At 43.9% G+C, this 17,516-nt stretch overlaps 1 protein-coding gene across 1 annotated transcript; it reads right to left on the reverse strand.

The window, feature by feature from the left end:
• Nucleotides 1-546: 546 nt before the first annotated feature.
• CCN2 (cellular communication network factor 2) lies at nucleotides 547-3,441 on the reverse strand. Its single transcript, XM_042884650.1, has 5 exons — nucleotides 3,293-3,441; nucleotides 2,979-3,201; nucleotides 2,635-2,886; nucleotides 2,223-2,434; nucleotides 547-1,892 (listed from the first exon to the last, which is right to left on the reverse strand). Exons 1-5 carry the CDS (start codon nucleotides 3,341-3,343, stop codon nucleotides 1,596-1,598), a joined length of 1,035 nt encoding a protein of 344 aa, XP_042740584.1. The 5' UTR covers nucleotides 3,344-3,441; the 3' UTR covers nucleotides 547-1,595.
• Nucleotides 3,442-17,516: the final 14,075 nt, after the last annotated feature.

Here is a 17,516-nt window from a genome sequence, read left to right on the forward strand (position 1 = left end):
ATTACTTTGCATGAAGTTTAAATCAGAAGATCTTAAGAAGTCCCTTCCAATCCATATTACTCTAGAACTTGCATGGCATAGCTCATTAACTCCTAACAGAGAATTCTAGCAGATTAGGATTTCTGGATTTGATTCAGGTCAGTTTTCGAATTATCTGTGGCTAAAGATGAAGTCATATGCAATGAAACACCACAGTAAGATTAAGCACGTTGCATGGATTATTATAGTGGGGTTGTATACTACAGTGATTAGCTGGCTCATTTTAAAAGCACTACATGATGCTTAAGGAGCCTGTTGCTCATTCTAATGTAATACTTGGCTTGGCAGAACTGACCTGGCCCTGTCCTCCGTTCAAATTCAGAATAGTATAGCACAGCTGAGTCATTATCTACAGAACAAGAGACTATCAGATAAGCGATTGTTCCTGAGTATGTTTCTGGAGAAGGAAAACTTACATCACTTAATTTTTTTTTTTTTTTTTACCTCGTGCAAAACAAAGCTCATTGAGAAATTCATAATAGTGAAAATAAATGAGATGTCAAGCCATTTATATAAAAAATATAAATACTTTATTTTCAACTAAAAAGGTGCAAACATGTAACTTTTGGTCATACTTCTCAACAAATAAACTGTCCAAAAGAGCCATAGTCAAAGAAAGAAACAAATGCTCAAGTGGAAAGATTGATTAGCTACAGAAGAGTCGTTTTTCTTAAAGCCACTTGATCAATAAAGTGGAGGTAGATGCATTTTGCCAGACAGTCGAGTGCTTTGTATGGATACAGGCATCTCAAGGCTAACACTCTCCATCTCAGACTCCACTCATCATTTCACTCTGAGCAGTTTCCACTAAAGTATCCATTTCATACTTTGAATGCATTGTCAGACGAGCTTCAGATCCTACCTATCTTGTTCCAAAAAAAGAAGGCTATCATTGAAATATCAAAGCATTACACATAGGCACAAAACTTAAATTAATTTAGATAACTGTACAAATATATATACACAGTATTTACAATATTAATAAAAAGTAGCTTGTTGCAGGTATCCTAACTGCCACAAGCTGTCCAGTCAAATAGACACGATTCTGATTCTTGCTGACCAAGCCATGTGAATCAGAGTGTCAGAGCTGAAACATTACGGTCCTGACTAAACAGAACACCTTCTGCTTCGCACTTTTCTGGGTGAGGGTTTGCATTCCAGCTGTTGCTGTCACTTATACCTGTGTCAGCAAACATGCTTATGGTCTCCTTCTCAATTGCACTACTAGATGAAGAAAACACTGTACCACATTAAGGGAACATTCACGTAAGTCTGCCTTTCCCGTGCATTTCCCTTAACCCCTTCACACCACCTCATGAACAGCATTGTTCTGAAGCTGTGTCTTGTTGTGGTTCCACAGTCCATTTTACCTTCTTCAAACCACTGTCTGGGGTCAGTAGACAAATTGTCTTAAGTCACATGGAGCAGTTTGTTGAAATTAAAAAAAAAAAAAAAAAACAAAACTGATTTAAATACCTTGTGCTATTGAATCATGTTTACAAAATGAGATGCAAATCAGTTCAAGTTGAGAATCTAGTTAGCGGCTCCTCCTGGCTTTATGCCATGTCTCCATACATCTTCCTGTAGTACAGAGACTCAAAGATATCATTGTCTCCAGGGCAGTTGTAGTGGCAAGCACAGGTCTTGATGAACATCATTTTCCTTTTCATGATCTCTCCATCAGGGCACTTGAACTCCACAGGGAGGGTGGCTGTTCTGTGGGGTGTGCAGCAGCGCCCGTCAGTGCAGACACCACAGAACTTAGCTCTGTACATCTTCACGCTGGTGCAGCCAGACAGCTCAAACTTGATGGGCTTGGAGATTTTTGGGGTGCGAATGCACTTTTTGCCTTTCTGTTAGGATGCAAGTGAATACAACATGTTTAGAAGGTATGCTTTGATATGGCACTAAGCTTGCATGTTAAGAGCAGGCAGATGCACTACTAACTGTATTTTCAATAGGCAGTTGCTTTATGTAGTGCCATAATATGCAAGTAAGTATTACAAGTATTTAGTTGTAGATTATTCACTTCTGGAGCAAAACTCAAATTTCAAGCACTCAAAACTTACTATCAGAACTTTTTCAGTATTTCATTTTTTTTTCAGTATTTCATTTTTCAGTAATAATTTCTGCCAGGAAATAGAAGCATCCTAGAAGATCATTCATTAAAGATAACTCTTTACCTTGATGTTCTCCTCCAGGTCAGCTTCACAAGGTCTGACCATGCACAGTCTGCTCTGCTTCTCCAGTCTGCAGAAAGCATTATCGTTGGTGACCCTGGTCGAAATGCCCATGCCACAGGTCTTGGAGCAAGCACTCCACTCAGTAGTCTGCACCAGGCAGTTGGCACGCATCATAGTGGGGTCTGGGCCATAAGTGTCTTCCAGTCTGTAGGCTGCAGGGGACACAGACAACCAGAGTGAGCCGACCATCTGAAATCATACCCTGCTGAATGTTCCCAGAGAAGTTCAGGCAGCCACCTGAGAAACGACCCCACTCACTTCTGGGCTCCAGCTGCTGGAGCAGATACACATCATCTCCCACACAGACGTCCCTTCCCCTCAGGCTGTCACTCGAAGCGCGATGCCCACTCACCGGCCAGCGCGGGTCCCACAGCCGTCTGCTCCTTGGCCTCGTCGCAGACCCACTCCTCGCAGCACTTGCCGGGGAGCTTCACTCGCCGCGGGTAGGGGCAGTCGGGGCTGGGCAGGCGGACGTCCATGCTGCAGAGAGGCACGCAGCCCACCGCGCCGTCCAGGCAGGTGCACTTGTACTTGCAGCTGCTCCGGAAGGACTCGCCGCTCCGGTACACCATGCCGGAGAAGACGCAGGGCGCTCCGTCCCGAGCTGCGAGGGAAGGCAGGAGGCGGGCGGTCACACACAGTCCCGGCCGCCGGGACCCCCTCCCCGCCGCCTGCGTCCCCGGCGGCCCCACTCACCGGTGCAGACGCCGATGCGGCGGTTGGCGGGGGAGCCGAAGTCGCAGAAGAGCCCTTTGTGGTGGTCGCAGGGGTCGCGCTCGGTGCACAGCTCGCCCAGCTGCTTGGCGCAGACGCGGCAGCAGCCGCAGCCATCGAGCACCAGGGAGACGCCGGCGGGGCAGCTGGGGCCGGGCCCCGCGCCGCACTGGCACTGCCCGCTGCACTCCTGGCCGCGCACCTCCTGAGCGGAGAGACGGAGAAGAGAGGCCGTCAGTCGCGCCTCAGGGCCGGGCCAACGGGGAGGGAGCGGGGCGAGCGGCGGGAGCACTTACCGGGCCGAGGAGGGCGAGCAGCAGGGCGACGGCGAGGCTGGCGGGGGACATCCTGGGGCTGCTGTGCGATGAGACGGGACGAGGTGCAGCGTCTGTCGCTGAGGCTTCTTTCAGCAGCGCGGTGCGACGCTGTCCGGATTCGGGCCGGGCTGGCGGTGGCTGCTCTGCTCCGCTTTGCTGCTTGTGAGCCCGGCGGGAGAGTGCTGCGTGACTGCCGAGCTTCGGGCCGAGCGCCCCTTTATAGGCGGCGGCGGCGCGGCTTCGCCAATGGGCTGAATGGGGCCGCGGACAAACAGCGACATTCCGCGCATTCCTGCGCGCCGCGCCGCCCGCCCGCCCCGCCCCGCGCGGCCGCCGCCGCCGCCTCGGAGCGGCCCTGACCCCTGGCTCCGCATTCCTTCGCCCGCCCCCCCGGCCCGAGGCACCCCTGCGCCTCTTTTTCCCCCTTCCTTTTTTTTTTTTTTTCTTTTTCTTTTTCTTTTTTTTTTTTTTTTTTCCCCCGTGTTCGCCTCGCACGAGCCGCGTCCAGGGCCGTCCCGGGCCGTGCTGGAGGCACGCGGGCCGGGGCCGGTTGCTAGGGGCGGCCCGGAGAATGCTTCGTTCCCCTCCCTCCCCTCGTCCCCGGCCGCGGTGCTCCGGGACGGGTGGGGGCCCGCCGGTGTCGGCCCCCAACGCGGCCTGCCCGCGGGCCGGCCGTACGGCGAGCGTTTTGCGCGACCAAAAAAGGTATAATTACACGGCAGGATATAAATTGCCGCTGTGTCCTACTGAATCATACTGAGTATTTGTAACGTGTTCCTGCCCTAATAGATGCTCTCTATGAATAGAGAGAGTGCCTATTTACTCTGAAATACTTGGCACGGCGAGTGGAGGCTGCAGAGTGGAAGAAGCGGCTGTAAGTCCCCGCTGCCCGCCTGCAGCTGTCATTCCCCAGCACATCCCCTCGCCCTCATCTTGCTGGGATCTGTCCTGCTGGGACAAGGGAATGGATCAGTGTGCCACTGTGTGCAGCGCAAACCCAAACGCTGCGGTCTGCTTGTGTTGGAGTCCCAAACCTGTGGTTTGGACTAAATCATTACAGATAACTGCCTCTTTCTATTTTTAACCCAAAGGATCAGTCTTCCCCCACCTCCCCTTGTGCCATTTGAATATTCGGTGATGTCATGCTGTTTGACCTCAGCTTTAGCACGAGGAATGCCTGCGTTTTGGCTTTTGACCTGTAGGAGTATGTCAGTGCTTAATGAGGGAGGCTGCCCTAATGCATCTCATTAGGCAATTGAAACTGAATGGATATCTTGAAAGATCCCATCATTGTATGTAACCCCGCTGCCATATCCTGCTTCTTTCCATCCTTCTGTACTATATTTGCATACCGACACTACAGTAGTGCAGTTTATGTGCACCATATTCATGAGGGAAAAAAAAAAAAACAACATGGAGAACCCCAGCAGGCTGAAATGTATTGTACAACTATACTTCTGTTCTGCCAGGCCTGTGCTTTGGCTGCTAAAGTCATTTGGATGTCATTGTTTCTACTTGAAATTCTCCATAAAAAGAAATGAGATTGGCTCTGAAAGACAAGAAACTGTGGAGGAACAGTTATGGTAAATAATATACGTTCCCAAACATGAGGCCTCCCGAAATCTGTTTGCTTGAAGGACTCTGATGGCCCCAGCGCTGGGTAAATAATATGTGTACCAAACTATGTATGACATGCATACCAAAATGCAAATGTAACCAGGTAAACATAATGCCTTTTTTAAATGCCTAAATATGGTAGGGGAACATCAGAGGCAGAGAGGCTCCAGACGTGTTTTATAACTTTCCATGTAAGAGGCTTTTTCAGAGAATCAATTTTATTAAACAAAACCTAAGAATCTCACTGACAGAAAAAGTATGTTTAAAAGTAACAAACCACCAGAAAGCCAGGAAATCCAAAATTAAAGGATAAATCTGTCCTAAGTCCTCGTACTGCAGGCCAAGTACAGCAAGTCCCATCCTTGCTGCCCTGAGAAAAAAAGGCTTACACAGGCGTTTGGGCTGCAGGCCTAGTGCAGGCCTTGCACTGCCTGGGAATTAGCTGGGAATTAGCCCCGAGTCACAGCGTGTACCAGCCAAAGGTGCAGGGTGAGTTGGAGCCCTCCAGACTTGGTGTTTGGTCATTTGGTTCCTGTGCTGTTGGCTGTGACTCACCATGTGCCCTGTCTGTGCATGTGTGTGCGCAGGGCAAGAGAACCTGAATAGAAGTGCTTCCTTCAGAGTCCCGTTTGCTGTTAGCCTGTCTTCTATGTGTGTGACTGTGTGCCACCAGATGGAGAAGGACATTTGCCATTGATGCGTAAAACTGCTAAACTGCACTCCTTTTGGCTTCCGTGCAGGTGTTTATACAGCACATGCCTTTAAGATAGTATATTTTTTCTGCTGAAATTAGGAATTCACTCCACGGCCTTGCAGATGTGTTTGCACAGCTATATACGGTATGTGTGTGTCTGCATCAGCTCCCGTTGGTGCAGTCCCCTTGGTGAAGCCTTGTAAAAGGTACAGGTGTGGATACTCTGCATTCCTCTCCCGTGTTTTTCCTTCTCTTTTTTTTTTTTTCTCCTTCCCCCCAAAAAGTCACTTGATCAGGTATCAGACATACTGAAAACCTGGCAAGACTACAGGAAAGCGGCTAGACTTGGAGTGTTTGTGTACTTAAAGAAAGAATCTTGCACATTTTCAACTTTCAGTCACAGATATTTTTTTATAAGAGCAATTGGAGGTCTGAGCCAGCCCTCAAAGCGGAAATCAAAAGCTCCCAGAGAAACATACCCGAGGAATGTGAGTGTGATCCAAGAACCATACGCAATGCACATACAGGACTGTCAGTCTTATAGGAAGTCTTGCCATATAAGGACATCTGGACCTTGGGCTGTTTATCGTCACTATTGGCTTGAAGCTAACTTTGGGCATTTCTGGCCGGCCTCGGGCTTCCTACGCCAATTAGTTTCTTTCCCAAAATGCTCACCAAAATATTTCTTAAGAACTGTAACAAATATATCTCAAAATCTGGAGAGGTCTCGTTAAAGCTGTGTTAGTAAGCTTTTGCTTAAAATGCAGATTCCAGGCAAGGCTTACTCTGCTAGCTCAGAAATACAACATATAAATAAGGAGATTTATCCTGTCGTGGATGTGGTTCCCCGGTATTTATCTTTCTTAGAAGTCATCTGCTGACTTATTCTATGCATCTGTAGGCACAGAAAGTACTTCTGCAGCAGACCGCTACACTTTAACTCATCCTTTTCTGTAGGCACGTGTGCTCACGAATCACCGAAGGTGATAGGAAGTAGAAAACTTCATTTCCCAGACATTGTCAAGCCAACTATCCACACTCCTGTTTGTTGCACTGGGTCAGTCACATGGCTCAGCTCTCTGCACTGAAGCAGTGAGGTTCACATCTTTTCACCTTGTCAATGAGGTGTTATTTGCTCATCAGAGTTAGCTCTTCGTCACAGTGAACCGGAATGAGCGGGCTGGACAGCACAGCATGTGACATAGGGCCTATAGAAATGTTCACTGCTGGACTTGTGGACCTTGTCCAAGTTTTTGAAGATGCTGGATTGAATCCTCTGTGAGTGTAATCTGGGGGTTTCATCGAATGCTTTGCTGGCCATCAAAGGATTTGGACTTGAAAGTTCTGAGTCCATTGAGCTAAAGCTCCTCACCAGCATGGGTAGAGCAAACTCATTGGATGTAGTTGCTGTTAATGAATCTGTGTTCTGTTGTTCTCTGTAATCTTAGCTATTTAAACTTACTTTCTTTATGCTCGAATGTGTAACGTTTTATTACCTCTGGAGTCACTGAGAATGTTGCTTTAAGCTCTTGGCTTCATTCTTAAAAAGTAACCAGAGTATTTCATGAATGCGTGTGGTCTTAAAGTGGCATTGCTGTAAGATGAATAATCAAAATGAGTATTCAAAGCACATGTGAAACTTTTTGTATGAGAGATTGTATGTAACACAGAGCCAATAGTTTATTACTTACCAAGCCCCAGGTTCAGTACATCTGAACGCATTCAAATAAAGTGCCATAGATATTTTCAGCATTGTAGGGATCTGTATTCACTGTATCTGTGCAGTCTGGCTGTGTCCTGTGATTCTGTAGCCCTTTCCACAGCTTAGAAGAATGAGTAAGGAGGGAAGAGGCTCTCAGTTGTCTATTTTCTAGTTTTGACTGAGGTTCACGACCTCTTCCAGTGGTAAGTCAAACTGGTGTAGGACCAAAGTGAGTCACTGACCACTCCTTTGACAATTGTCATATGAATGGTTAACAGTTCATAAAAAGTGAGTGGTGCTGGCTGGAGAGGAAGTGTGGTTGCGGATCTGGTTCAGAACATTCACCAAAAGTCCTTTGAGGTTCCTCTCAGAAGAAACCTGTGGAAAACAGTTGGAGGAACACTTCCTTCATCTCTGTCATGGCTTACATCAGCAAGAAGGAGTTGGATCTCCTATTTTAAAATGCATGTCATCTTATTTTTTGTTTTTCACCTTATTTCTCTCAGGAGCTTTCAGTGTAAATTTTGAGGTTTTGCATTTTCTTTACCCCAGGCTGAGATGCATCAGTGTTTAATTAAGGCTTGACCAGATTGGGCACCTAAATTAACAAATGCCATTTGCTCTGCAGAGGACTACAATATCTGTTAATTTATATTGTAGCTACTGTGGAAAAATAGAATCCTCTAGAGAATCCCATGGGATGTATTTGTCTGTGTTGTCTGATAGAGTAGGATTTGTGTTTGGTGATGATTAAAAGAACATTTTCTGCAACTTGCATTAGCTGAGCATGGTATGGTGTGACATGGGCAATTCTGTTTGCACAGGCCTTCCTGAGGCAATGGAGGGGCTCGATTATTGGATAGGTCTCCAGTGCCTCTGGAGAACTTGATAAGCACCCTGTGTCACTGTCCTATAGCCTCAATGTGATGATGTATTATTTTAGGCAGTGCTTGGATTTCAGGAAGATGGCTTCCCGTTGGCTCAGCTGCCAGCTCGGCTGGCTTCAGCACGTGATCTGTGGTATGTGACCTGTGTAAATACATCGGTACAACTGACGCAGATGGGGAAACTAGGATGTCACCTACAACGGCCAGGGCAGCTTCCTTATTGACCTGCGGATGTGTGTGAAATGTAGCAACTACCGGAGTGAGTCTGGAAGCCATCTTACTGGGCTGATCCCTCTGGTGTCTGTGGGAAACTCTCTGTCAGACTGTTTTTCACATGGAGCCAAGAAATGCAGACACTCGAAGAAATGTGCATTGTCAGGGAAGTGGGGACATTTCTAAGATATTTTGATTTCTTGCAGGTACTAGTTGAGGGAAGGGAGCTGAGCAGTTGTCCCATGTCTAGAGTTTACAACCGTGTTGCAGCAAATGTCTTGGTGACGAGTGGCTTTTAAGTAATGAACGTGAGATTATAAAGGTGGTAGGACTCACACCAGTGGCAAGTGTTTCTGAGCATGTAATTTCATGTGTAACATTTTTATGAAAGAGTTTTAAATAGAAAACAAGGTTAGGTTTTTACTGTACCTAGGTGTTTGTTTTGACCGGTTTGGACAGTGGGGTTTCTATGAGGTTTGAATCTATGAAGTTATTTGTGGTGCATTTCTTCTGAGGAAGTTACCTGTGATAGATCTCGTGGAAAAGCCTGGCCCTAATAACATGGTAAATCTTTATGATTATGTAGAATTCAGTTATGACATCGGATAAAAAGACAGTTCATCGCTTGCCATTTTTCATTACCTAAGATTTGTGAGGTATTTGGAAATCCTAAAACTGTCCTAAGCAACGTTCACTCTGTGAGTTAGGAACTTTGTAAAAGAAAAAAAACTGGTTGAGTTTTAAAAGACATGAACTAGCCACATCTATTGCTTTCTCCTCATGCCATTCATAAGGTAGAGAGGGCTGAAATTAAAATTCCTCAGGATTAGCTATCTTATTTTACAGTCGTTTATAGGCCTTTAGACAATCCTTTTTTTTCTTTGTTAGTGTCTTACGAAGAGTGACAATGCATTGCATGGCTTAGGAGGATGCTTTGTGTTTCTTTTTCACCGTCAAACTGCCACAGGGGGGAGTAGGAGGTTGGAGCCGACTCACTGATACAAATCAAGTGCTGAACTCCAAGTGAACACCCTGAGCAGTTCTGTACATGGAGAAAAATGGGTGCAGAAGAAGAATGTATATGCTAGGAATTAAAGGGCTCGTTGGAGGGGGGAACTGGAAGGTTTGTGCAGCTGGGATGAGCTAAATGGTTCACTGCATCGCAAAACCACACTGTTTTCCTTCTTCATTCCAGGCAGTTTTTCTATCCAGATGTGAAGGGAATGCGAATTGTCTCCTTGCCTCAGAAGGGACGATGACATGTGGGAATTGTACAGGGCTTGCAAAATCCCTGTCAGTCTGACAAAAGGCTTTTCCCACGTTAGGAGTATTTGCTAATGAAATAAAAAATGCTCACTAGAGGCAAGGCATCTTTACAAGGCAGAGGACTTAGTGAGGACTTTGATAGGAAAGGGTTGTTCTGCTGGGGTTGGTGATGTCTGTTCTCCCTATGTAACCCACAGCAGATGGACTCTCCATGGGCTGTGAGTGACTGAATACAGGAGGGAGATGAATTCCTCACACCTTGGTCTCACAGTGTGGTTGCTCTCTCATCCCATGCGTGGCCACAGCTGGAAGTGGTCTGTGGTGCAGGCTGCAGCTGCACTCTGTTCTGCTAGCAGCCTGGTGTAGCTGTGAGATGGCAGGAGGTGGGCAGAGGTGGGCACTGGGCATGAGGATGGGGAGAGCACCAAGGCAGCACCATGGCAAGGGGCCTGCTGCCTCCTGCAAGGCCCTTACCACAGCAAGCTTGAGCCTGTACCCAGAGATATGCAGCCGTGGTCATGAGTAGCAAAGGATAATTACAGCTGAAGAGAGAGTTGTGTGTTTGTGTGGGAAGGGCTGGGGGGACACAGAAGGAAGTGAATGAAGTATGTGAAGAGAGCAGCATGAATGGACCAACCAAGGATGAGGTGGGCTTGGAAGATTCCTTCCCACCATCGCCACAATGTTTTACCACCAGGAAACAGTGATCAGTGTTAACCCATGGGCAAATTCATTTCTCTGCAGAAAAGAGATGTCTCTGCAGCAAAGTCCTGGTGCTCTGTTCTGAGCCCCTATGGATGTAGGTCTCCTTCTTTCTTTGCCCTTCCAAGCTCAGGAGGAACAGGCTGTGTTGAAGGGCAAGGTGAAGTAATTACTGCTTTTTGATCTGTGCAGGGGAGCTTTATCATTCAACAGCTTAGTCAACATTTAATTTTTTTTTTTTTTTTTTTTTTTTCTTGGGGGAGAGGACTGGAAAAAATGAAGTAATTTTCAGAAATTGATCAGGAAAGCAACTGAAAAGAAAGCATCAGGCATGTTTTCTTTTCAGAAATGTGTGCAGATCCACAACAAGAGTAAGTGAGGAAGAAAGAATTTAGAGGAAATATGCAAAAATGACTGTTATGTTTTAATATCATATCATAAGAAATAGCTAAAAATGTGTATTCCTTGCTTGTTGTCTTATTTTAGAATGCAGAAGAGAAACTGGCAAGCAGGTCTTTCTTTTCATTTTAATGACAAAGTAGACTGGGAAAGCAGACAATTCTTTGAGTGAAATTTTTCTTTGCTTTTTCTATAAATGTGATTCCAGGACTATATGTATTTGGCAAACATGGCTTTTTTTAGGGACAACTTTTTGTTATTCATGGAGTTAACTGAAGATAAAAGGAGAACAAAGAGAAAAGCTGAAATCAAATACATTCAGAACACCTTTGAAATTTTTCCTCATTCCAGTGATGTATGGATTCTAAAAGAAGCTCAAGTCAGAAACATATTGAAGATGCTGTAGTTTGTTTTACTCATCTGGACTCTTTGAATGATAAAAGCCTGGAGAACACTGGTGTGAGTTAACGTTACAGTGTCCCATGGTCACATTTAAAGATATGCACACTGTTGTCTTGCTCTTTCTAAAGCACTTTCAGATTATTTTGTCAAATATTTGTTTCTAGAACATGTGTTGAAGCAAATGTGTGAGTACATAAGGAGACGATACAAAAGAAGGCACTTAATGTAAAAAACCTAGGCCCAAACTAAAGTGTTTTTGCAAAGTACCTTGTCAAGATATTCATTCTGGACATGGTGTGTGTTTCTTACAACTGGAAAATAAATACATGTAGAAAGACAAAACCAACAGCAAAACCAACATTTTGTGGTTTGTAATTCCATAACCCTTTCTGTGATTTTTCAGTTTTCACCACTTTATTCTTTTCAAGGGGAAAAAAAAAAAAAAAGATTTTGAATTTTGAGGGAAATTTAAGCAATCCATTTTGAGGTCTTAATACATTCAGTGCTTTGGCTAGATGTGTTAGCCCTTCTATTTCTACTCTTCATTATGGTCTAGCCCTTGGATAAGATGGACTGCACAGTTATTGTAATGGAACGGAATCATTCTTTTAGTTGAAAAGGTACAGATGTTTATTTCTGCTGCTATAGGTCACAGATTTGTTCCTGAAGAGAATCAATTGTGCATTATGTTCAGAGCTGACACATAATGTACTTCTGACATTTCAATAAGGTTGTTTAGTTATGATGCAATTCCAGCAATAAAACCACACATGCTGTGTTTCAAGCCAAATTAGTTGACGAATTGAGAAGTCTGAGTTTTGTTTTTTGAGGGCCAATCAGAAAAAATCCTGCCAACATTATGTTTTTACTCAGCATTCCTTAATTTGTCTTACAGGCCAACACAGAGCAGTAAATTCTCATCACTTAGTTATTAAAAAAAAAGAAAGAAAGAAAAAAAAAAAAAAAGGTGTACAAGAACAAAAAAAGCCAAGGTAACAGAAAGTTCTGTCCCACAGTATTTATCAAAAAAGCCAAGATGGAAACATAGTTGCAAGACTTGGACTGTATTCGATACTTCCTGACCGAAGGAACCAGTGTGTTAGAGTTCTAGGGAGAACTAAGATGAGAATAACAGGGATGGTGAAGGGCAGAAAACTCCAAAAGGTTAAGACAGTACATCTTCCATAATTTATGTGATATGTGGCCACAGCTTCATTGCTGGGAGACTTCTGCTGTTGACAGCTGTGAAAATAGACTCAAGCTCTGTGATGCTCTGAACTACGACTGCTCTTGCATGAAAGGAAGTTTTGAATCAGGAACGCAAACATTAGATACCAGCTTCTTGCTGTGATGGTACAATCTTTTTATGCCATCATCTTTAAAAAAAATTCCTGTTCAGTTGGTAGCCATCATTTAAAAAGTTAGATAGAATTCTCCAGCTTTGGACATATGAAGTACATGAGTATGTAACACTGCTCCACAAGTGGAGTACAGCTAAGTATCTTTAAAAGGATAGCAAAATGCTGAACAAATGTTCTTCAAACATACCCTAAGTCCAGGCTTACTCTACTAAACAATAGAGAAGCTCAATTTTTAACTTTTAGCTACTTCTGTGTTGTAAGCTTTTTCCCACCCACCAATAAGTAATTGTGTTCATCTTGCACAGAGGTTCATTTTCAGGGGGTGATCAAATATGAAGGAGCTTCAAACACGAGGAATTACTATCAGGAAATTACAGTCCATGAAGTGTGGAGCTGAAATAAGTGTTAGACACCTGCAACTAGTTTCAGATACAAACAGCTTCAGCAGGCTAGCCTTAGGACTGTGAGCAACAGTAAGATGTTGTCACTACTGCATGGTGGGTAAAACTTACTCCTACCTTTCTTGCAAAATATTACCTGACTTTCACATGATTTCTGTGTCAAATCTCTGTTCACTTTAGAAATTTTCTTTTTTTTTTTCTTGACCGTTGTTTTCTCACTGTGAATCTCAGAGCTTTTCACTACCTTTCCCTATTTCAGCTGGGTCATGAATAAATTACCTTCTCTGAAGCCACTGTTACTCAGCCTTCAGCTTCCTCCTTTTCGTTTTCAGAGTCATACCCCAGTCTTTTATAGGTGACTCCTTGACCTGTTTCTGAACATGGTATGATAGTCAAGACTATTTTTTGCTAGCTGAAGGGAGCAGTTTTTGGGGGATAGCATACAGGTGAATGTGGAAAGTTTTTCAGTGGGCCATTGAGGAGCCTTACATATTTGTTCAGCCTGTACAGTAGCATGGATGATGCTGTTAATATCTCTGCTTTCCAAGCTAGAAAGGTCACTGTATTTCTTGAGAATATTTTTGGAAATGTTTCTATGGTTTGTCAGAACTAAAAATAAGCTATGATCAACACACTTAAAAATTATGACAGGATTTTTTAAAAGAGTATAAAAGGCAAACAGACGTTTGTTTTCCTCTTAGGCAACCAGTCAGAACTATAGTCAGGCACCAAACATCCCTGTCAGATCTCTGGGTCTTTTTTTTTTTTAAATGTTTTTCAGTGTGGGGATATCTATCCACCTGTCTCTTCATCTGTTTTAAGCAGCTTGTACAGCCTGTCATTTTCTCAAGTGACAGAAAAAGTCACTGTAGTATTTTCTCCTCAAATTTCTAGGACAATTGGAAAGTTTTCACTAAAGTTTGTTTTCATTAGAAAGAGGTATCCCAATGAAGTAAACCATGGGTGTCACTTCTCATAATTTTCAGCAAAATGAAGCTAAGAAAAAATCTTGGAATCCTTTTTTAAAGGTGTTTTAATGTTCTGTTTTGGTTTTGGAAGGGAAAAGCATTGTGTATTTTGAAATGCAGTTTCTGTCAATAACCTTCTAGCCTACACTGGCCTGAAAAAAACATTTTAAGTTTTTTCACTCCGAGGAAATTTTGTGTCTTTGTCATTTTAAGTGAGGCTGAAGAGAATTTTGGAATCTCCATATTATTCAAGAAGAAGAAAATCCATCCTTTGGTCTACATTAGAGAAGAAGTAAAAACTATTTCATGATTCATTTTAAGTCACTAATGCCTTTTGTGTAAAAGCAGATTTGGAAATACTCTGTTACCATTTTCTGTCACTAGTCTTCATTGTGGATGATTGCAGTAAAATGTCTTGGATTAAGTAGTTCAAAGGCTCAGTTTTGGATAACAGACCTGTATGTCCAACAGTTAGAGATCTACCTCTTTGAAGGCCTTCAGCAGCCAGTCTTTATCTTCTGTGATCTTAACGGAGCCCTGTGTCTGAATATGTATTGTATTTGGGAGTGCTGGCTTAAATTTCATTGCTTTGAATGACACAAGCCTTGTACGTAGAGCTATCTCTTTGCTGGGGCTGGAGGGAAAGTTACTGAGATGCAGTGTGAGAAGGATTTAAGCTGGTGAGAGCTGACCGGCGAGGCTGAAGGTACCAGGCCATTTTTTGTCACTGCCCACACAATAGGGCTTTACCTCCCCTCATAGCTCCTTCATTGCTATTTTCTGTTCATAAAGTTTCATCCAAGTGGCCCAGCACAGAACAGCTCTGCACAGTACTCGTAGTTGGATTTCTGCCGTGACTCCTCAGAGTTCTTAAGGCAGGGTGATATGCCACAAACATTTTGAAAGGATATAAGTGGGTGGTGTTGCAGGTGCCTGGAGGTCTGAGAACTGGTGCAGGTTATTCCTACAGGGATCTTCCTGCCTTTCACAGCAAAGAGCAATAGTAGTTAATGCTTGTCGCTGTTACCAGCTGTGCTCTTGTAGAAGCACTGTTTTACAATGGGCACAGGAAAGAGCTGATGCAGGAGCCTTATCTACCATATCTACCACCCCCACAAGTGCCCAGGTTAGAAAAGTCATCCTTGCATTTTAAAAAAGAGGGAAAAGCAATACGAGCTTTCTATCTGTGCATTGTTTTAAATCCCACTCTATTTTAAGCCCCATATTTTTCTATGAATATTATCTAACACTGGCAAAAAACACAGAGGATGTTGCTTCTCATCAGGACATAGCCTGCATTTAGTTTTCTTTCAAGTGGCTCAATAAAATATGGGAATAGGCTTCAGCTTCTCATGTTTTAATTCTTCCTTTTTAATCCTTGTTTTGATTTTTGAAACTATTTGGATCTGAACAACATTTTTTCTTTCCACTTCTGATTTGTTTGTTGGAGTGCTGCCTTCTCACCCTATTTGGATGTTAAGAGGCTCTCTATTTTTCCGTTTCTGGAACAGCTATTCACTACGCAGTGTTTCTTGTGCAAACCTTCAGTATTTACAGTGTGTTTATTGGTCTCTCACTAACTGCAGTTTCTCTCTTGTAATATTTTGTTTCTAAGTTTCTTTCAGAAACTGTTATAGATTTTGTTGGCTAAGTGTTTCTGTTGCAAGCCTGGGAGTTAATTGACTATATCCCTACTAGTTAAAATATGAGGGACTTGTGTAATTTAATGAACTGGTAAACTTAAGACATAATTGAAAGGTAGTACAATTTGTATATTAAACTAGGGCTGAAAAGATATCTGATTGCACACAGTGTTGCAGGAATGCACAGTAAAACAGCTCAGGCATTGAAGGGACCACACTCAAGTTCTGATTTTGGCAATTGTGCTGCACAGATTAAGAAAATGTTTATGTAAAAGAACTTGTAAAATCTGGGATAATAGGGGAAAACCAGTAAGTTGGGGATGGATATTTCATCAGGGTGCAGGTAAATTGTTTTGACTGTTTCAGCTGGAAGGAAAATGGAGCTGAAGTACGAGGGCCCAGTGCTGTTCTGCCTGGCACCGAATTCTGTTTGCACAAGGAAACATTAATGGACTTCACAAAGCCTTTGCCTCTTTTTAGTTTTAAGCTATTACAGTTGAAGTGTGGAAGAAATAGAATCATAGAATCATAGAATTATAGAATAATTAAGGTTGGAAAAGACCTCTAAGATCATCTTGTCCAACTGTCCACCTACCACCAATGTTGCCCACTGAACCACATTCCTTAGTATCACACCTACACATTTCTTGAACGCCTCCAGGGACAGTGACACAAACACCTCACTGGACAGCCCATTCCAATGCTTGACCACTCTTTTGGAGAAGAAATTTTTCCTAGTATCCAACCTGAATCTCACCTGGTGTTACTAGTGGCCTTCCCCTCTCATCCTATGCTGGTTTCCCAGAGAAGAGGCTGACTCCCACCTTGTCACAATCTCCCTTCAGGTACTTGTAGAGGGCAGTGAGGTCTCCCCTGAACCTCCTATTCTCCAGGCTAAACAATCCCAGTTCTGTCAGCCACTGCTTATAAGATTTATATTCCAAGCCCTCTCACCAGCTTCGTTTCCCTTTTCTGGATATGTTCCAGGACCTCCATGTCTTTCTTGTAGTAAGGAGCTCAAAACTGACCATGACACTCAAGATGTGGCCTCACCAGAGCTGAGTACAGAGAAATGGTCACCTCACTGCTCCTGCTTGCTATACTATTTGTGATACAAGCCAGGATGACGTTGGTATTCATGGCTGGGCACACTGCTGGCTCTTGTTCAGCTTAATGCTGTCCAACACCCCCAACTTCTTTTCCTCTGCACAGTCTTCCAGCCATTCCCTCCCAAACCTGTAGCATTGCCTAGGGTTGTGATCAAAGTGCAGGACCTGGCACTTGGTCTTGTTAAACTTCATCTCACTGGCCCCAGCCTAGCCGTCCAGCCTATCCATATTCCCCTAAAGGACCTTCGGGTACATTGACACTTCCTCCCAACTTGGTTTCATCTGCAAACTTAATGAGAGTGCACTCTCTTCATCCAGGTCATCAATGAAGACATTAAACAGGACAGGCCCTAATACCAACCCCTGCGGAACAGCACTCATGACCTATCACCAGCTGAATTTAACTCCATTTGTCACCATTCTCTGGGTCCGGCCCTTCAGCCAGTCATTTACCCAGCAAAGAGTGTACCTGTCCAAGCCACAAAAGCCAAAAGAAAGCTGAGGTGGTCTTCATGTACATGAAACAGACTTGAGCCATTGAACTGTGCTACAGTGTAGGAGCATCTAAAGATCCTGAAGGTTCACAAGAGCATGGGACTTGATGAGATCCATCCATGGGTTTTGAGGAACTAGTGGATGAAGTTGCCAAGTCCATCATATTTGAAAGGTCATGGCAGTATGATGAAGTTCCCACTGACTGGAAAAGGGGAAACATAACTGCATTTTCAAAAAGGGAAAAAAGGAAGATCCAGGGAACTGCAGGCCAGTCAGTCTCGCCTCTGCCTGGCAAGATCATGGAGCAGATCCTCCTGAAGGCCCCACTAAGGCACATGGAAAAT

Source organism: Lagopus leucura, unplaced genomic scaffold (assembly GCF_019238085.1).
Source record: "Lagopus leucura isolate 7727_CA_CO unplaced genomic scaffold, USGS_WTPT01 Super-Scaffold_73, whole genome shotgun sequence".
NCBI lineage: Eukaryota > Metazoa > Chordata > Aves > Galliformes > Phasianidae > Lagopus > Lagopus leucura.

Excerpts from the sequence above, each read along its gene's own strand:
- CCN2 (XM_042884650.1), bottom strand. The coding sequence starts at position 3,343 with ATGTCCCCCGCCAGCCTCGCCGTCGCCCTGCTGCTCGCCCTCCTCGGC. Across the intron at positions 3,202-3,292 it reads TGCTCGCCCTCCTCGGCCCG|GAGGTGCGCGGCCAGGAGTG; the intron begins GTAAGTGCTCCC and ends CTCTCCGCTCAG. Across the intron at positions 2,435-2,634 it reads TGTGGGACCCGCGCTGGCCG|CCTACAGACTGGAAGACACT; the intron begins GTGAGTGGGCAT and ends TGTCCCCTGCAG.